The sequence below is a fragment of the Muntiacus reevesi genome, chromosome 12 (assembly GCF_963930625.1).
Source record: "Muntiacus reevesi chromosome 12, mMunRee1.1, whole genome shotgun sequence".
Classification (NCBI taxonomy): domain Eukaryota; kingdom Metazoa; phylum Chordata; class Mammalia; order Artiodactyla; family Cervidae; genus Muntiacus; species Muntiacus reevesi.
The window spans coordinates 20,564,661-20,587,993 of record NC_089260.1 but is presented as its reverse complement, the minus strand read 5'-3'; the positions used below and the strand labels follow the sequence as shown (position 1 = coordinate 20,587,993).

The 23,333-nt window shown below is 41.7% G+C and overlaps 1 protein-coding gene and 1 pseudogene across 2 annotated transcripts in view; both read left to right on the top strand.

Annotated features, from left to right (window-relative positions):
* The window catches only part of DPYS (dihydropyrimidinase), a 110,681-nt gene that overhangs the window by 25,383 nt on the left and 61,965 nt on the right, over window positions 1–23,333 (top strand). For both annotated transcript variants that reach the window (XM_065902704.1, XM_065902705.1), the window contains exons 2-5: window positions 1,605–1,763; window positions 7,106–7,285; window positions 8,816–9,005; window positions 22,707–22,863. In XM_065902704.1, the coding sequence (XP_065758776.1) occupies window positions 1,605–1,763; window positions 7,106–7,285; window positions 8,816–9,005; window positions 22,707–22,863 (686 nt within the window). The remainder of the gene's footprint in view (window positions 1–1,604; window positions 1,764–7,105; window positions 7,286–8,815; window positions 9,006–22,706; window positions 22,864–23,333) is intronic.
* Window positions 10,369–11,806, top strand: LOC136145150 (ATP synthase F(0) complex subunit C2, mitochondrial-like; annotated as a pseudogene).

Below are 23,333 nucleotides of genomic sequence, written 5' to 3'. Positions count from 1 at the left end.
CTGGGCTCTGCGAGGAGAAAGCCTGTGCATCACAGCTAGGGAGCAGCCGCCGCTCTCTGAAACTAAAGAAAGCCCACTTGCAGCGATGAAGACCCAGAGCGGCCAAAAATAAATACTAAATAGATTTAATTTTAAAAAGGAAGGAAGGAAGGAGTGAGGGAGTGAAGGAGTGGCTCGGAGTGTAATGTTGAAGCTGAGCTGTGCCCTGGAACCAGTGAGCCTGTGCGGTCAGTGCCCTTAGCCCATGCGCTAGTGTATCTCTGCCTGTTGTTTTTCTTCATTTGAATTGTGGTTGTTGTTCAGTCACCCGGTCGTGTCCGACTCTTTGCAACCCCACAGACTGCAGCACGCCAGGCCTCCCTGTCCCTCACCACTTCCCGGAGTTTGCCCACGTTCATGTTCATTGCATCGGTGATGCTGTCCAACCGTCTCATCCTCTGATGCCCTCTTCTTTTGACCTCAATCTTTTCCAGCATCAGGGACTTTTCCAATGAGTCATCTGTTCGAATCAGATGACCAAAATACTGGAGCTTCAGCTTCAGCATCAGTCCTTCCAGTGAATATTCAGGGTTGGTCTCCCTTAAGATTGACTGGTTTGATCTCCTTGCTGTCCAAGGGACTTTCAGGAGTCTTTTCCAGCACCACAGTTCGAAGGCATCATTTCTTTGGCATTCTGCCTTCCTTATGGCCCAGCTCTCACAACTATACATGAGTATTCAATCATTGTTTGAATGCAACAGTTAAAAACATACTTAACCATCTTGTAATAAAAGCAGTGTCAATAATTAGTCAAAGACATTTGATATAACTTAATAGTTTTTAATCCAGTCATAAGGTACCATAGTATAATATGCCAAAGAGACTAGAAGTCTCAAGGCAGATCATGCAGGGCCTTGTAGACCATGTTAAGGTTAAAGGCTATCCCAGGGACAGTGGGAAGCATTCAATTTTATGTCTTGGAGACAAGGGGTCACACATGTGCTTTGAAATTTCCTTCTAATTGCAATAAAGGGGTTTGTATTGGAGGAAGTAACAGCAGAACTGGAGGCATGAGGAGCAAGTCGAGGGGTAACAGTAAGGCCAGAGCACTGGAGATGGATTAGAGGAGACAGCTGAGGATTAAGGAACCATTCAGGAGTTGCCTGAACGAAGACCAGCTGGGAATCACGTGAGTCTTCTGAGAGTCTGTGTGGAACCCAGTGTCGTTAGAGATACAGTTCTCTGAGACTGAGTCTAATGAAGAGGATTTTACAGTGATGAATATAGTTCTCTTGAGAAGAAAAATGTTTGAATCGTCTTCGTTTTTCCATTTTGGCTTTTCTTTACAGCCTTCACTCTGTTTTCTTTGGAGCAAAGCCATTTTCATTTCACCAGACATGTCATTCTTTTTGCAGAAGCCATTCCAGCTCTTTTAATGCTTCAGACTTGAATTTATGGAACATCTCTTCATGTCTCTCTGGATCTTTTACACAGGCAGCATCTTTGTGCAAATTCCTGGGCCCGTCAAATTTGCCCAAGTGCTTGTAAATGCGTGCTGTTCAAGGAGATAAATGACTCAACTAGAAAACCAATGGCTAACCTGTTGAAACTCTCTGTGATTTCAGGCTGCCCTGGCGGGAGGCACCACCATGATCATTGATTTTGCTATTCCACACAAAGGCCACTCCCTCATTGAGGCCTTTGACACCTGGCGAAGCTGGGCTGATCCCAAAGTCTGCTGCGACTACAGCCTTCATGTGGCGGTGACGTGGTGGAGTGACCAGGTGAACCATGGAGGGGTCCAATTTCTTCTAGTTAGTCCTTTAGTCATTGCTCTGTGCAAAGATCAAGGAATGGGCAACATCAAAACATAAGAAACCAGTGATGTTGATTGCTTCCTGGAACTCACAATTGGAGGGAAGACTTTTCATTGCATACTGTTTTGTACCATTTGAGTTTTGAATCCTGTGAAGTATTATCAATTGAGAAAACTAAAAAAAAAAAAAAAAAAGCTAGATAATAGGATAAATCCCTTATACTTATTCACAATAGTCTTTCCTAATATTTAAGTCATGAATTGTAAATACTTTAAATGCAATTTTTAGAAGTACTGGACTTTTCCACTTCAACATCTGAAGGCACTTTTAAGGAGTCTTTTCCCACAGATTAGACTTCAGTTAGATAAATATTTTTAATATCTGTAAAAAAAACAAGGAAGCGACAGATCAGGAATGTTTTCAAGGCCTTCTCCCAGCTGTGTGCTAAGCTGGTGCTCTGTTAATATCAACTCCTGGTCAGATCATTTCAAAATAGAGTTTCCACTGTCTTCTGTATCTGCTCACCATTTAGACCATGGCAGAAATAACATGACTCAGATAGAAAAGACAGTTTTGTGATATGTTAAAATATGCTTATTTTTCCCATGAAAACATGTATATGTACTTTGGAAGAAAGTTTTACTTGTGATTTAAATCAATAGCATGTTTTCCACATTGGACTTAATTCAGAAATCTTTTTGCTAGAAAGGACTGACAGGGGTGACTTTATTTGAAGTCACCATGTAACTTCTGTCCCTACTTCCTCCCAAAATTTGGGTTGTAGACACTAAGTTAATATAAAACAAGTAATCAGATAGTTCAGCAAATGTAGTAGCAAGGTTTAGAGTCCAGAGAAAAAGTTAATTTTTTTCCAGAAACAGCATTCTAAATGAGGCATCTGACCTCCTTGGATTTAAGGTCTTCCTGCCTGCCTTCTTCTCTCCGGCCCCCCCTTCCTTCCCTTCTCCTCTCCTCCTTTCCTCCCACTCTTGTTTTATAAGATAGAGCAAAGGTGAAGATGCTTGCGTGTACCAGTGTTTCTCACATTTTAATATGTAAATAATTCACCTGGTGAATACTGTTAAAGTACAGATTATGTTCAGTGAGTGTATTCGTTTGCTAGGACTGCTTTAACAAAGAACTACAAATTTCTGGGTGGCTGAAACAACAGAAATGTACTGTCTCACAGTTCAGGAGACTCACAGCCTGAGATCGAGGTGTTGGTGTGGTTGATCCCTTCTGAGAGCTGTCAGGAATAATCTCTTTCAAGCCTCTCACCAACTTCTGGTGGTTTGTTGGCAATCTCTAGTATTCTTTGATTTGTAGGAACATCACCTGAATCTCTGCCTTTGTCTTCCCATGATGTTCTCTGTGTGTGTGTGTGTGTGGCTAAATTACCCCTTTTTATAAATTGAATTCAGGAAGGGCATGCCTTTTTGCCCTTCAGGAAGACTCCAGGAGAAGGGCATGGCAACCTATTGAATTATGGCCCACCCTAGTGACCTCATCTTAATTGATTACTTTGGTTAATGCCCTATTTCCAAATGTTGACCTGAAACAAGGAGACTGCTTGATATTTCTCCAGCAGAGATAGGCATATTTGAGATCAACAGAAGGATTGCAGTTCAGGGTCTACAAACATGTGGAGCCACGTGCAAGTCCCCACAGGGCAAGGGAAGGCGCAGGCTTTCATAGAGGGGAGAAGAAAATTGGGAGCGCTCCAGTAAACAGAGTCCATGACTTTTCATTGTTCTGGTCCTTGCCAAGAAAGAAGAGGACCCTTTCTTCTGCGTTTACATGCAGGTATGAGAGCTCCCCCTTCTGGTCTCTTGACTCTACTTAATTGAGTGAGTGAAAATCACTCAGCGGTGTCCGACTTTTTGCAACCCCATGGACTGCCAGGGTCCAGGGAATTCTCCAGGCCAGAATACTGGAGTGGGTAGCCGCTCCCTTCTCCAGGGGATCTTCCCAACCCAGAGATCGAACCCAGGTCTCCTGCACTGCAGGTGGATTCTTCACCATCTGAACCACCTTCTATTTATTAATTTTTTTATACAAGTCCAAGGTGGTACTGGGCTTCCCAGGTAGCGCTAGTGGTAAAGAGCTTGCAATGTAAGCTAGTGGTAAAGAGCTAGGCAACGTAAGAAGGGCATGGGTTGCCCTTCAGGAAAGGCATGCCTTCCTGCCCTTCAGGAAGACTCCAGGAGAAGGGCATGACAACCCACTCTGGTATCCTTGTCTGTAAATCCCATGGACAGAGGAGGCTGGTGGGAGTCCACAGGGTCCCAAAGAGTTGGACACGACTGAAGTGACTTAGCATGCATGCCCAAGGTCACATTTGGTACTAGCGGTTAGGATTTCAACCTATGAATTGAGGGGGACACAGCCAACCCATAGCAGTAGGTCTGGGATTCTGCAGTAGAGCCTGAGATTCTGCATTTCTAGTAAGCTCCCAGGTGCTGCTGCTGTTTCTGTTCAGGTCCCACACTTTTGGAATAGCAAGGCTTAAACCACTATGCCTGATTCGTATAGTGGGACTTACCCACGGATACGGATATGGGTGACAGGGATGTTTAACAAGGCCATCTGCAGAAAGGCTCTTCTACTCTGGGAGTCATAGGTATTTCACTTGAGCAATGTGGGTTGTAATTGGGAAGCCCCTTGTGTGAATTTTCTAACAGTCTAAAGCATTTTTTCCCCCACTATAAAAATAATAGACTCACGGTAGAAAATTCGAACTTATAAAAAAGTTTTTAAAAATGAAGCGCATTATACCAAGTTCTACCCTTGCTGTTGTCACTTAATGCATCTTGAAACTCATTTCATCATGTCAGTGATGTTCACTCTCAACATTTTGGTGTTTTCTGCTCCTTTTCATTCATTATTCATCCAACAGAAAGTTTTTGAGTGGCCACTATGAACCAGGGACTGTTCTAGGATATAGCAGCAGATAAACTATACAAGCTTAGCTTACATGCATGCTCAGTTGTGTCTGACTCTTTGTGACCCCATGGACTGTAGCCTGCCAAGCTCCTCTGTCCATGGGATTTTTCAGGCAAGAGCACTGGAATGGGTTGCCATTTCCTTCTCCAGGGGATCTTCCCCACCCTGGGATTGAACCCACATCTCATGTGTCTCCTGCTGGGGTAAAGACAGATTCTTTATCCCAGAGCCACCTCGGAAGCCCAAACTGTACAAAGCCCCTCCTCATATGGGATGGAAATTCTAGAGGAGGAGGCAGGTCATCAACAAGTAAATATATTATATGCCAGCTGATAAAGTGCCACGGAGAAAATTGAGAAAAATTAATAAAAGAGTAAACAGTGATGGGAGCGAGTAACTTAACATGTGATATTGTCATTTTTAAAACTTTGCTGATACAGTAGGAAAAGATTGCTTTGCTTTATTTTGCACTTTTTAATGAGTAGGAAGGCTAACATTTTTTCCATGTTTATTAGTCATTTGAATTTACTGCTTGAACTGTAAATAACATTTTTCATCTAGAATGTTAAGGTTTTTCTTATCAAGTAGAAGCAGTAATAACTCTAACATTTTTATTAACTAAGCAATAATCCTATCCTTGTTACATATTTTTTATGTTTTATTATATATTTTGTTTTATGTTATATTTATGTGTGTATATTTTTTACATATATGTGTGTGTTTTTCAACTTGTAGAAATTCAAGCAGTTTTATTTGGTCAAATCTTCTAACTTTTCCTTTGAAGTTATTAGTCATTGTTGAGACTAAAAATGGACCTGCAAAGGCAATTACTAAACTAGTTTTGATCCTATCTCATCTCTTATCATTGGTATGATATTATGATTTATAAGAACAAATTCATGTCTGGTCTTTGTCCCCATTTCTGGCACAGAACTCCTAAAACCCTTGGGATTTCCTACATGATGAGGGCAATGAAAGGGTCTATTATATTAAGTGAAGTGAAAGTCGCTCAGTCGTGACCGACTCTTTTCGACCCCAGGGACTGTATAGTTCATGGAATTCTCCAGGCCAGAATACTGGAGTGGGTAGCCTTTCCCTTCCCCAGGGGATCTTCCCAAAATAGGGATTGAACCCAGGTCTCCCGCATTGCAGGCAGATTCTTTACCATCTGAGCTACAAGAAATTAAAGAGGTGATTTTTAGACACCACCTAAGGACAGGGGCTGATTGATCCAGGAGCCAGCTGTGTGATTAGATGGTTAAAAATTTCAGTCCCACCCAGCTGACCTCTGAGGCGGGGAGAGGGGCTGGAGGCTGGGTTGGTTGCCTGTGGCCAATGCTTGCATCAGTCTGGCCTGTGTAATGGAGCCTCCACGAAACCTGGAAGGATAGGATTTGGAGAGCTTCAAGGATGGTGACCGAGGGGAGGCTTGGGAACTCTGGTGCTCTCAGAGGACACACAAGCCCTGTGCCCTTTCCCCATTCCTTCGCCTATGAGGTACCTCTTCCATCTGATGATCGTCTGTATCTTTTGTTATGTCCCTTTATAGTAAACCATGATCCAGTAGGTACAATGTTTCTCTGAGCTCTCTGAACCACTCCAGCAGATTAATTGAACCTGAGGAGGGGGCTGTGGAAACCTCTGATTTATAGCTGGTTGGTCAGAAGTGTAGGTGACAACCTGACACCCCCATAGGACTGAACTCTTAACCTGTGGAGCATGGTGCAGTCTCCAGGTAGTGTTAAAATTGAGTTGAGTTGGAAGATGCCTCCTGGCTGATGTCTGGAGACCTGCTTGGCGGTGTGAAGGAACCCCCAGTCTTCCCACTCACACATTGGAATTGGTGATCAGAACCTTTGAGCTGGCAACCCAGAAGGCTCCTGGGGCTTCCCGCTGATTCAGAATCTTTCACCTCCAGGAGCTGCCAGTGGGTCAGTTCACATCTTCCACCACCTCCGTCTTCTAACTCATCCTGTGGGATTCAGATTTGACCCCAAACGTTACTTCACATTAGCTCTGATTCCTTCTAGAGACACGACTGCTTCTGTTGCTGCCAAACGGTTGTCTTTTCATGTCCTAGAATAATTTCTTCCCACCTCAGTATCTGTTTCTCTAGATATACCTAGAATTTCATATCTAAGTGTAAAAGTGAAGTATTTGGGGAAGGGAGAGTACTCTTAACTCTTTCATGATTTAACTTTTTCACAGTGGTTCATCAGATGAACGATCGATTCCTTAATTACATTTTTCTGGAGTTCAACTGATGTCCTCATTTTACTTTATTTTCTTCTGAATGCAGCATTTTGGAGAATGCTGGTATTATCTTTAAAGGGTGACATTTTGCTGTGATTGTGGTGCCCTTTTAGGTTAAAGAAGAAATGAAAATCCTCACCCAGGATAAAGGTGTGAACTCCTTCAAGATGTTTATGGCTTATAAAGATATGTACATGGTGAGAGATGTGGAGCTGTACGAGGCCTTCTCTCGGTGCAAGGAGATCGGAGCCATTGCTCAAGTTCATGCCGAAAATGGAGAGCTAATTGCGGAGGTAGGTAATTACCACTCAGAGTTTCCACAGAAGGGAAACTGCCCATGAGTTAAGGTGAAGATGACTGGCCCCAAGTAGGTAAACTCATTTAAAGGACTGGGAAAAAGGAAATTCAGGAACTAATTTTCTGTGACTTGGAAACAGTTGACTCCAATTACTTGCTGTCCTTGCTCTGAGTTTTTGGCAGGTGGTATATGCACTGGAATGAGGAGTTCCCTTTTTCAGAGCAGCCATTAGATCTCAAACAAGGTTTATTCTAAAAGCACAGATTTTTCTTTGTGTCCCCAGCACTTTTTTTTTTCATTTAAAGTATGCTCAAGCTGCTGGTTCAGAATGCCAAAGTGTGGGCATCAGCATAATCTGATGACTTAAGCAAAGCATTAGGTAGCTGTTTTAAGCCCCACTCTTTTCAGAAATAGGGTATTAAAATGTGCTCTGAAGGAATCTAGATGATATTTATTTCTCATGTTAGCTCCATCATTAATGCCCAAAGGGTACACCATCTGCAAGATTTAAAGAGCTGCCTCTTGCCTTTTATACTGGTTGATCTTTCTCTCTCCCTGGGCTCAGTTCCCATTAAAGTCAGTGAGAGGGTGGCCACATGGCCAGAAGCCGGGGTGGGGGATGATACGAGGAAAGCATGAGCTGTAAGCTCAAACAGACTGGGATTTAAACTGGACTCTTCAACATCCTAGCTGTATGATACCGGGCAAGTCATTTTGACGCTCTGTCTTGACTTCCTGCCTTTCTTGTAAGGAAGAAATAACACTTTTGGAGAGGAGAAATACTAGCCTAATATCATTCTGTGGGTTAGAGGAGAAGGCAGTGAAGAGTATGAATCGGTAAAGACTAGAACTAACTACACAATAGCATGAGTCATTTCAACAAGAATCTAATGTGGGGGACTGGGATTCTTCATTTTGTTTGTTCTGAACCAATGTCTTTAAAATGGACACTGCTTTTCAAAGGGGCTTCAACTGGTAGTTCAGAATCCACCTGCAATGCAGGAGACCCTGGTTCGATTCCTGGGTCTTTTCAAAGAATGTGATTAGAACAGACCTCATATCTTCTTCACCTTTTCAATCAAAATAATTTAATTGTGAAATGTGTATATGAAAAATTAACAACATGTTATCAGAGTAGTGGGGTTCCCAGATGGCTCGGTAAAGAGCCCACTTGCCAAGCAGGAGACGTGTGTTCTATCCGTGGGTGGGGCAGATCCCCTGGAAAAGGAAATGGCAACCCACTCTAGTATTCTTGCCTGGGAAATCCCATGAACAGAGAAGCCTGGTGGGCTACAGTCCATGGGGTCACAAAGAGTCAGACACGACTGAGTGACTAAACAGCAACAAATCAGAGCTAGTAGATTATTTTTTACCAAAAACTCACACTGTATACACACACGTTCACACCCACCTTGGCCAAACAGATCTAAAATAAACACCTGGCAGTGTGCTTATTTCACAACATAATGACGGGATTTGTCATCAGCAAAGCCTTCCCCCGCGTACGTTCCTGCTGCCTTTTCAGGGAGCAAAGAGGATGCTGGCCTTGGGGATAACGGGGCCCGAGGGTCATGAGCTGTGCCGGCCAGAGGCGGTGGAGGCAGAAGCCACGCTGAGGGCCATCACCATAGCCAGCGCCGTGAACTGCCCTCTCTACGTCGTGCACGTGATGAGCAAGTCCGCGGCAAAGGTGGTGGCGGACGCCCGGAGAGATGGTAATTCCTGAACTGCACCCTCCCTTACGACTCCATGCTGTTAGCTGAAGAGTAAGGTGAAATAATGGCAACCGCTATGAGAAAGCTGTCCATGCATTTCCATAATTTTTCTTCCTGCCTTTTTATTAGCATCCTTTCTGTTTTCCCCCAGTCTTACACAGGTCTGTCTGTTTTCGCCCTCCTTCGGTTACAAGCCCCAACCTTCACGCCACTAACTACCAGTTCTCTAGGGCTTCCTAGCTGGCGCTAGTGGTAAAGAACCCACCTGCCAAGGCAGGAGACATATGAGACGTGGGTTCCATCCCTGGGCTGGGAAGACGCCCTGGAGGAGGGCATGGCAACCCACTCCAGTATTCTTGCCTGAAGAATCCCATGGTCAGAGGAGCCTGGTGGGCTACAGCCTATAGGGTTGCACAGAGTCAGACCAGTTCTCTAGTGAACTTCAAAGAAACTTCCCTGTCTCCTTGGCACCTCCATTAGCCCTTCCAATACCTGAATCAGGGTCATGCAAAACACACAGTAGGTGCTCAATACATTTCTTTCGAACCAAATTGATTTGTCTCATAGCAACTTAGTCATTGGCACAATGGAAATAATCATCCAAATAGTGTTTTTATGATAATTATTTTAAGACTTTTAAAACAAAGATATTTTTACTCCAAATTGTTTAATTGCCTCACTTCTATAGTTTAATTTAATATGTGGTGGTCGTGGTGGTTTAGTCACTAAGTCGTATGCGACTATTGCGACCCCATGGACTGTAACCTGTCAAGCTCCTCTGTCCATGGGATTCTCCAGGCAAGAATGCTAGAGTGGGTTGCCATTTCCTTCTCCAGGGGATCTTCCCAACCCAGGAATCAAACCCAGGTCTTATGTAATCATCTAAAAAGAAAGAGAAAATCTGCTTTTGGTACGAATTAAGGAAGGAAATAATTTCATTCATTGGCCAGTACTGGGAAAGGAAAGATGAAAACAAATAAGGTGTATTTTATTCAACACTTTAGATGCTCCTGGGAGATGGTTGTGGTTTCTCTCACTTTTAGGAAACCAGATAACCAGAAAGATTTGTGTAACTCATCCTGGCTGCATTTTTATAATATAGATTTTAAAACTATGAAAATAGATTTGGCATGTCCATAATAGACACTAGGATAAATTTTTTCAACGTTACTTCTTGTCGCTTGAATTTCACTAAGAATTTTGGGCAAGCTAAATGCATTTTTAAATGTAAATGTAAATATATCAAATTAAGAGTAACTTCAGTTTCACACAGGAATTGATAGGATCTGACTACCAGCCCACCCCTCTCTGTCTTCTCTGCACTGGGAGCAGCTCTCCTGAAACAGCCCTTCATCCCCTGAAAATGTACACTTGTGCCAAGTTTGTCTCCACTCCCTCCTTGATCAGCTTCCCAGGTGGCGCTAGTGGTAAAGAACCCACCTACTAGTGCAGGAGACCCAGGAGACAGGGATTCGATCCCTGGGTCGGGAAGATCCCCTGGAGGAGGAAATGGCAACCCGCTCCAGTATTCTTACCTGGAGAATCCTGTGGATGTGGACAGAGGGGCTTGGTGGCTACAGTCCATAAGCTTGCAAAGAGTCGGACACGACTGAAGCGACTTAGCACGCAGGCACGCCCTCCTGGATCAGGAGGACCTCTCCACTATTGAGCCGGTCACTGTCTGCAGTGGTACTAAGAAGGCCGACGACGCTGACAGCTGAAGGCCTCAGAAGCTCGGCAGCCCCATGTTCCCTGACCACTGCACTTACTCCTAGCCACAGCTTCCAGACCAGAGCCCTTTCAAGGGGCATTGACACAGTGGTCAAGTTCATTGCAGCTGGGGCTGCCGCAGCAGGGGTGGCTGGCTCCAGGACTGGAATTAGGACTGTGTTTGGGAGTCTCGGGCTTCCCTGGGGGCTCAGATGGTAAAGAATCTGCCTGCAATGCCAGAGACCCCGGTTCGGTCCCCGGTCAGGAAGATCCCCTGGAGAAGGGAATAGGAACCCACTCCAGTATTCTTGCCTGGAGAATTCCATGGACAGAGGAGCCTGGTGGGCTGCAGTCCATAGGGTTGCAAAGAGTCAGACACAGCTGAGCAACTCACACGTTCTGCTTTCCTTTGGGAGCCTCATCACTGGTTATGGGAGGAACCCTTCTCTAAAGCAGCAGCTCTTCTACGCCATTCTGGGCTTTGCCCTCTCTGAGGCCATGGGGCTCTTTTTGCCTGATGGTGGCCTTTGTCATCCTCTTCGCCTTGTGAAGGAGCCATTTCCACCTCCCATAGTTCTTTCTCTCATGTCTCCTTCTGTACTTCTCCAGGAAACCTGGGGAAAATGGCTGGCTCAGCGCTTGAAAGAAGGAAGACAAATAAATCTTGTATTCATAAGAAAAAAAGATCTTGGTACCAGCCATTTCTGGTTGCTTTTTTCTGCCATATATAACTTCAACATTAAAGAACACAGCACTTCAAAAAGAACCTTTACTTCAATTTTATTAATTGTTATAGCTTTAAATTTTGGCACCAGATGGCGCTGTTGCTAGCCCTATGAAATTGGTTTTCTCTATTTTTTGGTAAGTGGTGTACCAGGTCCTATAGCCTGTCAGTGAGGTCTGTAATGTAAAAATATGATTTAAGAAACAGCAAAGTCAGCAGAAATGGTCAATCTTAACCCACCAGCAGTCTATGATTTTGACCGTTCTGTCAGGAAACAGTTTCTGGATCCTGAGTATTTATTTTGATTTGGGATAGAATTCCATTAGCAGCAGAATAAGTCTAGAAAAGATTTTAGAATGTAAATCATAGGTAGAAAATTATTAAAATTAATTATGAATATCTTAATATTATTTAAAATATAATTTTATATTTTGAATATATAAAACATTTACCTGGTCCAAAAGTCAAAGTGATACATTAAAAGATGTATTCTCAGAGATGTCTTGCTTCCTTCCTAGCTGCTTCATCCCACATCCCATAGTTAATTATTTCATTAATTTATTTCTGGGCTACCCTTGCAGTGTTTTTTTTTTTTAAGAACATATGTTTCTTATTTTTCTTTCTCTCTTACTTGAAAGGTAAAATACGTAGTGTTCTCTAACATCCCATAGTTAATTATTTCATTAACTTATTTCTGGGCTACCCTTGTAGTGTTTTTTGGTTTTGGGGGTTTTTTTTTTGGAAAAAGAACATACATGTCTTATTTTTCTTTCTTTCCTACTTGAAAGGTAAAATACATAGTGTTCTCTATTTTTTTTTCCTACTTGAAAATATGTCCTAAAGGTCAGCTCATATTAGATATAGAGAGCTTCCTCACTCTTTTTCACAGGTGCAAAGCATCCCACTATATTTTTGAACTAGTCTTTAATGATGGATATTTGAGTTGTTTCCAATTTTTAGCTGTTACAGATAAAACCACAGTGACGGCCTTATGCATATGTTATTTCATATATGTGGAAGGTATAGTAGTCTTCTATTACTGTTGTAACGCATTATAGCAAATGTAATGGTTTACAGCAATGTAAATTTATTATCATATAGTTCTGGAGGGTGGAAGTCTGAAAAAGGTAACACTGGGCTGAAACCAAGGTGTCAGAGGGCTATATTCCTTCCGGAGGCTCCAAGGGGAATGCCCTTCCTTCTCTAGCTTCTAGAGACCACCTACATTCCTTGGTTCCTATCTCCCTACCTCTTCTTCACAGCCAGCTGTGGTGGGTGGAGAACATTCCTTGTTCTGATCTCTCTTTAAGGATCCTTGGATTATATTGAATCCACCTATTTAATCCAGGATAGTCTCCCTATCTGAAGATCTTTAAGATCTTTGAAGTCTCTCTGCTATGTAGGTAAAATACTCACAGGTTGTAGAGATTAGGTCATGGATATCTTTGGGGCACCATTATTCTATCTCCCATAAAAGGGTAACCTCACTAGAAACGGGACTGCTAGTTCAAATACTTTTTGGATATTGCTAAATCCCTTTGCAAGGTGGTTATAAGTATGAAATACTTAAAATCTCAACCCAAATGCTCTAGTTGAGTCAGACGTACTGTAATAACACTTATGAAGATACTCCAGCATGCAATTGTCAGGGCCAGCAGAAGTCTAGAATAAACCAGCATGAGAGATTATTCCATCACTGGCATGTGACCTCTCACAGGTGACCAAGCAGTGTCAAACCATTCACGTGGTGACCGCGTCAGCCAATCCGAGGGCAGATCCATGGGGAGTACAGAGTGACAAGAGCTGGTGGACACAGTGACCTTTTATAGTAGATTCATTTACTCCGTCCTCATTCAGTTCAGTTCAGTTCAGTCGCTCAGTCATGTCCGACTCTTTACAACCCCATGAACCACAGCACGCCAGGCCTCCCTATCCATCACCAACTCCCAGAGTCCACCCAAACCCATGTCCATTGAGTCAGTGATGCCATCCAACAATCTCATCCTCTGTCGTCCACTTCTCCTCCTGCCCTCAATCTTTCCCAGTATCAGGATCTTTTCCAATGAGTCAGCTCTTCGCATGAGTTGGCCAAAGTATTGGAGTTTCAGCTTCAACATCAGTCCTTCCAATGAACACCCAGGACTAATCTCCTTTAGGATGGACTGGTTGGATCATCTTGCAGTCCAAGGGACTCTCAAGAGTCTTCTCCAACACCACTGTTCAAAAGCATCAATTTTTCGGCGCTCAGCTTTCTTTATAGTCCAACTCTCACATCCACACATGACCACTGAAAAACGATAGGCTTAACTAGACAGACTTTTGTTGGCAAAGTAATGTCTCTGCTTTTTAATACGCTGTCTAGGTTGGTCATAACTTTCCTTCCAAGGAGTAAGCATCTTTTAATTTCATGGCTGCAATCACCATCTGCAGTGATTTTGGAGCCAAAAATAAATAAATAAATAAAGTCAGCCACTGTTTCCACTGTTTCCCTATCTATTTGCCATGAAGTGATGGGACCAGATGCCATGACCTTAGTTTTCTGAATGTTGAGCTTTAAGCCAACTTTTTCACTCTCCTCTTTCACTTTCATCAAGAGGCTCTTTAGTTCTTCACTTTCTGCCATAAGGGTGGTGTCATTTGCATATCTGAGCTTATTGATATTTCTCCTGGCAATCTTAATTCCAGCTTGTGCTTCCTCCAGCCCAGCGCATTTAACTCTGCATGTAAGTTAAATAAGTAGGGTATATCTCACATAATTTCTGAATGTAAAAGAACAATACACATCTATTCATCATTATCTTTTTTTAAAAAGGGATGATTCAGCCTTACAAATTTGTAATATGAGGATCTCCTATCAGTAAATCCTTTTGCCAGCCCATTCTGTCATCCAGGGCCTTGCCACTCAGAGTGTGGTCCCTGGAACACTACATTGACATCCCCTGAGAGCTCATTAGAGATGCAAATCCTTGGACCTCATACCAGATGCACTGAGTTGGAATGTGCCCTTATAACTAGAACCCCAGGTGATTCATATGCATATTAAATGTGAGAATCATTGCTCCCGGAGGCACGGAAGAGATCCAGTTATTAATTGTCTCTATTGTAGTTGCCTAGAAATACAACATTCTCATTATGTTGGATTTTATTGTTATATTGCCAACTATATACCCAGAAGATAGCAACCTGAGGGTTAACGATTGTAACAACCAACTTTGTTGAGTGCTTAATATGCGTTTGGCACATATTTCAATATATCTTGTTTCAAGTTTTATTATATATTATCTCATTAATACACTCTAACATACGTTATCTTTTCAAATTGTCATAACAATGCTTCAGGCAAAATTTTATCACTGTTTTGTGATTGATGAAATTGAGGACTGGGAAAGTTTGGTAAATTAAGCCCAAGTTCACTTTACTAGTGAGTGCTAAAGCTGGGATTCAAGTCTGTTCAACCCCAAAGTCCACATTTTTTATTACTCTTTACTCTGTCAAGAAGAAATTAGGTTACAGTGTTGGGAAATGCAGATGTCAAGTTTATATTTAATTGGTTTTGTTTATTGGCCTTACATTTTTAAAAGCATGTTTAAAATATTATTATCATTCTGTTATTTATCATTGTTAAAAGAAAAAAATGCCAGAAATGGAAATGATGAAGAATGTATTAAGTCAGAAGTAAGCATTCTCTCTCTCAGCTCAGTCTTGGAACTAGAAATTTTTAACCATGTCTATTTTTTGTTGTTGTTGTTGGTTTCCTCCAAAATTCTAAACCTTAAATTTGTAAGTAGTGACTTAAAAATTTTTGACAGTATCACTTGATTCTGAGTGGTGGAAAAGGAGCAGTCTAACTTACATAAATCTTACCTCTCGCCTCCTGAGTTTTGTTAATAGTAAATGTCACTTCAAATAATATTTCTTAAATTTATGTGTTTTGGCTAATTTTTTGTGTGGGATCTCTTTATTATCTACTAGGTTGAAAAGAAACTGAGAGGCCCAGTATTATCTCCTCTGTCTCCTCCTGACTTCTATCAGTTCCGTTATTTCTTTACATGCACGGGAGTTCCAGCATTTGTAGCTGGCTCTATAATTGGGCTTCCCAGGTAGTGCTAGTGGTAAAGAAGCCACCTGCCAGGGCTGGAGACTTGAGAGACGTGGGTTCAATCCCTGGGTCGGAAAGATCCCGTGAGGGAGGGCATGGCAACCCACTCCAGTATTCTTGCCTGGAGAATCCCCGTGGACAGAGGAGCCTGGCGGGCATCAGGCCGTGGGGTCACTAAGAGCCAGACAAGACTGAGTAACTTAGCACTTTTTCCTGGATTATCTCTGTTTCTTACTGAGTCCATTTTTCAGTGTGTGTGTATTTTTTTTTTTTAAACATCTTGGCCCTTCTTTTTATGTTGTTTGTTTCTTCTTCAAGTATCTGGTGATCCTGGGCTGTCCGTGTTCATGAGTGGACAGTCCAGGTGATAGAGCAGGGAGCTGGTGTGGACTTCCTCCGCTGTTGAGCAAACTCTGCCCCCAAATGAGAGCGCCAGCAATGAGACTATGAGCTATGTGAGTGTAAATGGGGCATGGTCACTCGTGAGCTTCGGTTTCCGTTGCTTCACTCTGGAGCATCAGCACCTTTTAGGAAGCTTAGTTCCCCGGGCAGAGGTGTGGATGGGGGCCAACGGCCCCATCTCATCCCCTTCTGCACGCTCACTGCCCTCTCCACCCCGGGAAGAATGTCCGTCATGACCTTCTGCTCCTTTGAGTTCAGGCTGTTGCTGCCACTACTTGCCGTTATAAGAACTGCAATCCTGTCTGCTTTCTGTCTTCCTACAGTCTGTCATGACCTCTGGTCAGCCATGGTTCCTCTTTGGTTCTCAGCACAGCTCTGGATTTTGTTCATCTGTTGTACATCTTTAACAGCATTTGATGTGAGCTGGAAAGGAAGAGAGGGGAATACATGTTCAGTGAATCAACTTTCATTCAAAGCCTGCCATTTCCCTTTGTTCATACCTTGATATTTCCTTTTAGGGTTCAGTACCTGCAATAAAAAGTGAAAAGCAGGTTGTAGGAAAAAGAATAAAGCTTCCCCATGCAAGTCATTGAAAGCTTGAGTTACCTTTGACAGTTGGCAAGGAATTTCAATTTCGTGTTTATTTCAAGTCTCAATCCAAGCTGAGCAACTAGATCTAGGCTAGCTCCCATCCACTAGTGCAAAAATGAAGCAAGGGGGTCAGAAGGCTGTCCTTAGAGTGTTATCCTTTTCTTCCAGAAGTAGAGTTCCCCTCCGTTGCTCCATACCTCCAGTAAAAAGTTGGGTGAACCTGCTGAAATTGTGCCTCGTATAGAAGTTCCCATCTGTCTACTCTCAGATCTCTTTCATTCACTGTTCACTCTTTGTCCAAATGGTACATGTGTCACTATATGTCATTTGCTTCAATGACAGAGGTACTTTTTACTTTGGTTTGAGTAGCTTTGGTTATCCATGTTCCTTTTTTGGCCATATATTGACATATGGGATTGTTAATAGTGTTTAAAAATTATTGTTCATCTCTCCTTCCCACCTCCCAGTAGAACACGGATGCACATAAATTCAGTATTTTTCTTGTGCTTTGTTTAGAAAGGTGGTGATTTCTCTCTGCAGCTTACTTGATGCGCTCTTTGGTGTATATCTGTTATAATTTGTTTACCAATTAATGACTGAAAATTTCAATACTAGTTTCTCTATATAACTTGTTTCAATTTGTCTTAATAAAGCTTAATTCTGTTTTACATCCGTATTCATGTCTTTTGGGTATAAATATGACTCTCACTTGAACTTTTTAATAAAATGTTTTGTTTATACTTCATAAAAAGTGAAGTTATTGGATACCTAATATATGCTTGACACTGCTCTTGGCATTGAATTTGCAAAGATGATTAAGATAATTTTGATTCTCAAGCAACTTACAATGAACTGGGCTACATTATGGTTGAGTTTTTTTGTTGTTCATTTGATTTGATTTTGGTTTCACATTGGTAGAAAGCTTTATTTTTCAGGCTTATTGCTATAAAATATAAACTTCTCTCCCAGAGAGGTTTAGATGTCCCGTTTTCCATTTTATTTAAACTCTACCTTCCCCTCCTCACGTGTTCCTCTTGTGTTTGACACTGAGGGGGAGGGAGGGCCACACAGAGGCCTCTCTCTGCCGTATGTTCATGCTGTTCTTCGCTTGTTGGTACTGAGTAGAGTGAACCGAATTTCACTTACACAAGTTCAATGAGCTGATGCTTGGGAACCGGTGCTTTTCCTAAGAAAGGATGGATGTGTGCCTGAGCCAAGGTGGGTTTGAATCTCAGACTTCCTTTATTCTTTCCTCTGCGTGAACATCTGAACCCTCCTTGTCCTTTAAATTTAGAACATGGTGATTTACCTTATGTCTATTTGCAAACCAATTCAAGACTGCCCAGTTTAAAACACTAAAAAAGAGAGAGAGAGAGAATTGACCATAAGAAAACTAATGTTTGCTGCTGCAATAAACTACCACAGACTGGGTGGCTTAAACAACAGAAACTGATTTCCTTACAGTTCTGGAGGCTGGAAGTTTAAGACCCATGTGTTGGCAACGTTAGTCCCTTCTGCCGTCACTGAAGGAAGGGAAGTGTTCCAGACCCTTCTCCTTGGCTTGTAATGCTGGTCTCTTCCCTGTGTCTTCACACTGCCTCCCCTCGGTGTGTCTGTGTTCATATTTCCTCTTCTCACAAGAACCCATTCTTATTAAATGAGTGCTCACTTCTAACGACCTCATTTTAACCTAATCAGTTCTTTAAAGTATCATTATCTCCAAATACAGTCACATTCCGAGATACTGGGGGTTAGGACTTTAACGTGTGGATTTTGACAAGGGACACGATTCAGCTTATAACATGAAGTGATTCCAGGATCCCAGGAAGATGCTAAGTACTTTTGTATATGTTAATTTATTTGATCCTCACCCAAACTGCCACACTAGAGGCACACTATGATCCCATTTTGCAGATGAGCAAAACTGAGGCTCATCTTGCACAATGTCACCAACTAAAATGAACAAAATCAGAATTTGAATCTAAATCTGTGTGATCTACTTTATTATACCCCTTCTGTGTATTTTCCTTCTCAATTTTTTTTTCTTTGTAAGTGTAATATTTTGAATCTGAAGTCCAGTAAGGTTCTACTCTGTCTTTCAAGCGGGGAAATTTTTTTTTCATGAGAGTGTTTGGTCTTCTGTTTAGTAACCAATGCTTCCACTCTTGGGCACCTATGCCAGCTTTTCTGCATCTTTCAACCTTTTCTAAAAGATGCTGTGACTTGATTGTATGCAACTCCCAAATGCAGACAAGATGTTAATATCTGCTCTCTCACTTTCATTTAATAAACAGCTATTTTATTAGGGTTGTCTGGTCAGGGATGGGGGCAGTTTTGGTTGATTTGACATGTTTCATTATTTAGAAATCTTAAGAATCTCTCAGAGAGCAGAACTCCTTCAACTGGGAGATTGCATCATAAGTGCAGATTCTTTGTTGGTTTTGAGCCAAAGGATGGAGAAAGAAGGAGAGAACATGCATGGGGAGGCAGGGTACAACATACTGTGAAACTTGCTGAGACAGTGGGAGGACATTAATGATGGAGATGTACTATCTCCCAAGGGTTGTTGAAACCATCTGGTCTTGAATATAATCAAGAGAGAACAGATCTAAGACTTTTCATTACCAACCTGTTAAGTATAGTAAATCAAACCAGTAAGTGAAATTGGAAAATCGCTTAACCAAGTCCACAGATCTAATGGTTGACTTTTGAAAATATATGCTCTTTACCAAGAAATGAAAAATAATACTTCTCCCTACTAACATAGTGCCTATGTGTAGTATGTTATCAGTGTACTAGGTTTCTATAATTCTCATGGACCACTTACTACTCCTGTGTCATGGACAAATTAGTTTTATAGGGGGTCAGTTTCTTTTTTTTTCAATTTTTATGTGGTCTATTTTTAAAGTCTTTATTAAATTTGTTACAATATTACTTCTGCTTTATGTTTTGGTTTTTTGGCCATGACTCATGTGGAATCTTAGCTCCCTGACCAAGGATTGAACCTGTACCCCCTGCATTGGAAAGCAAAGCCTTAACCACTGGGCTGCCAGGGAAGTCCTGAATGTGTTTCTTTATCTGTCAAACCAGTGTTTTGGTTTCCATGAAGGTCAAATAAGATATATGATCTTGAAGCTACATCTGCAAACCCCAGAGTGCTATACATAAATTATATTTTTTATTACGACTTTATTTTTGGCCCCCAAATAACAGAACCCACCATTATGCTGAATTATCTAATTTAATTCTTCAATTTATAGATTACCTAGGCCCCTTGTTTCTTGTCATTGCTTTCCTGCTGTTTAGTCTTTTGAAAGTGTCTTAGAACCATTGTGAAATACAGGAAAGAGTAGTTAGGAATTTTTTCTTTTTTCTATTTTTTTAAGTATTTACAGATACTTAATGGGGAGTCAGTTGAAAATAGCCCTATTAATAGAGAGCTTGTAAAGTGGCACATCACATTTTAAAGGTGCTAAGCCCTTCCAAGGAAATTGCCTGTCATCTGGTTTCAAAACGACTCTGGCAGACTCCTGGTAGATGCTGACACTTTTAATTTTTCCAGAGAGCTATTAAAATTGTAGAACTTTTGGAATTATATTCCCATACCCCCTTGATGGGCCAAATGATCAAATAGAACATGTGATAAGAATCTTTCCTCTGTGATGAAGCACCATGAAAAATCCTGAGTTGGCAACTTGCAAAGTTACTGCAGATCAAGTATCTGAGTTTCTCATTGTCTAAACTATCCGTAAAGAGTTCTCTTGGACTAGGAAGGTCTCTTCGTACCTGCAAATAAAATACCGTGTCTGTCCTGTTATCTCTCCAATAAAGAGTGCATTTCCCCTTAGTCTGGGGCTTCCCCAGTGGCAGTAAAGAATCTGCCTGCAGTGCAGTGCAGGAGACACGGGAGATTTGGGTTTGATCCCTGGTTCAGGAAGATCCCCTGGAGAAGGAAACGGCAACCCGCTCCAGTATTTTTGTCTGGAGAATTCCATGTAGACAGGAGCCTGGCAGGCTACAGTACATGGGGTTGCGAAAGAGTCGGACATGACTTAGCAACTAAACAACAAAAAGTTCTTGGAGGATAAATTTCATTGACCGTGGTTTGATACTGGGTTAGTTAAGAGGCAATGTCGGTTAGGCTTCAAGTAGCTTTGTTTTCAGGGTTTTTCAAATTCCTAGGCTCACTGGAGAAGATGGTTTGTTTGGGGGAGAAATGAGCTGCGTGATAATAGGCTGCTACGTCCCAGTTCAGCACGACTCGGGCAGCTGGTGGCCGTCCACTGTCAGGACACTCTGCGGAAATCAGTGGATTTCAGTTGTATATCGAATTTTAACTAAGGTCTGGCATCTGGTTAGCCAGAGTGAAGTGACTGAGATGCCAGCCTCTTTCTTCTGTTTATTCTCCTTCAAGAGAGCTTGGATGTGATCAGGTGGATGCCACTGAATCTATTACAGTGCTGACAAACACTAATCAGAGATAGGCTCCTGATTTTAAATTTAAATTCACTACGTGCTATTAACTGCTCTAACATTGTGTGCTTTTGATAGTCTCATTTGCATGATTTTATAAATATGCATTTCTGGCTACAATTTTATTATCTGAGTGTTCTTTTATTTAACGTATGCTTTTAGAGGAGGTTTTTTACCTTAAGAGTGTGAAAAGATGATCAATTTATTTGTGGTTGGGCTCTATGTCATCATTATCATCAGAGTAGTGTAGTATAGAGGTTAGGATTGATGGAATCAAAATGCCTGGATTCAGATCCTACTTCCTCCCCCCATTTGTGTTACGTGTGTGTAATTTAACTGTATAGAGTTTAAACCTATAAGCCTTAGCCTTACCTTCTAAAATTTATTTATTTATTGAAATATAGTTGATTTACAATGTTGTGTTAGTTTCAGGTGTTCAGCAAAGTGATTTAGTCATATATATATATGTATATATATATATATATATGTATGTATATTCCTTTTCAGGTTCTTTTCCCTTCTAGGTTATTATAAAATATTAAGTATAGTTCCCTGTGTTAGACAGTAGGTCCTTGATGTTTATGTATTTTTTATATATATTGGGTTGGCCAAAAGGTTCATTCGGGTTTTTCCATAAGATGTTAGGGAAAACCTGAATGAATCTTTTGGCTAACCCAATGGTAGTGTGTATTTGTTAATCCTAAACTCCTAATGTATCCCTCCCCCTGCTTCTCCTTTGGTAACCTGTAAGCTTTCTATGTCTGTGGATCTATTTCTGTTTCATAAATAAGTTCATTTGTATATTTTTTCTGAAGAGTCTGCATAGAAGCAGCATCATGTGCTATTTGTCTTTCTCTGTCTGGTTTACTTCACTTAGTATGATCGTTTCTAGGTCCATCCATGTTGCTACAAATGGCATTGTTTCATTCTTTTCTATGGCTGAGTAATGTTCCACTGGATGTTTGTACCACATCTTTCTTCTTTCATTTGTCAGTGGACATTTATATTGCTACCATGCTTTGGATGTAGTTAATATCGCTGCAGTGAACATTGGAATGCATGTATCCTTCCGAATTATAGTTGTCTCTAAATATATGCCCAAGACGCTTCCTTTAATGGAGATAATAATAGCATTTTCTAGATAGGGTTTATGAGAAGATTCCATTAAAATGGCATATATATCAGCCAGCTTTTGCTAGGTTATGCTCCAATAACAAATTAACCTAAAATATCAATAGCTTACAGCAGCAGAGATCTCTTTTTCATTCATGCTCATGTCCATCATCAGTTGGCTCTGCCTCTGCTCCATATTCTCTTCATTCTGAGACACACCTGAAGAAGCAGCTTCCACTGGTCTCATGGCAGAGGCAAGACGCATCGTGGTTTTAATAGCTTCTGCCTGGAAGCAGCACTTCCAAGCACTTCTATTCATATTTAATTGGCCAAACGAAGTCGTGAGGCCAAGCCTAGTAGCAGTGAGTGGGTGCAATCATTTACCACAAGCTGCAGTGCACTTTGACAGGAGCATAGTAAAGGCTCAGTAAATAGGAGATTTTAGTTTTCAATCCAGAGCCACTGGAGAGGTGAAAGGCAAAGGTAAATGATAGTTTAGCTAGGACAGACAGACTAGTACTTAGGTGTTTGTCAATCAGCTCTCTTGAGAGCAAATGGAGGTGCTGATGACTTCCTTTGAACTTTCCAGGGAAGGTGGTCTACGGAGAACCCATCGCAGCGGGTCTCGGCACGGATGGCACCCACCACTGGGACAGAGAATGGCTCCATGCCGCCCACCATGTGATGGGTCCACCCCTGCGACCGGACCCTTCAACGCCTGACTTCCTCATGAATCTGTTGGCTAAGTAATCAATTAGCAGATGATTGTTACATGTTTTGCAAAATTAAGATGTTTTTCAAGTCTCAAAACATGAAGGATTTGAGTGTAGGAGATCGTGTGATATCATCTGGATCTTCCATTGACCTCCCAGTCCTCTGTTCTACTTGACCTGACAGGCCCTGGGGAGTCCTGCATCTGGGGACCAAAAGGCATTGGCTTAATCACATTATGATGTGGTGCCAAAATCTCTCCTGACCACAGTGAAATCAGATCATTTTTTTTTTTTAGATCACGTTTTCCTCTGCTTTGGCTTTTTGTTGTTGCTGTCTTTTCTATCTCTTGTTGCTTAGGGCCGGGTCGCATCCATATGCCTTATTTTTATCAGACAGAATATTCTTGAACATTTTCCATGCTGATATAACCCAGGATCCAGATATGCCTGTGGTAGGGATACAAAAGATGATGATCTAGGGAAGAGCCACAGGTAAAAGGCAA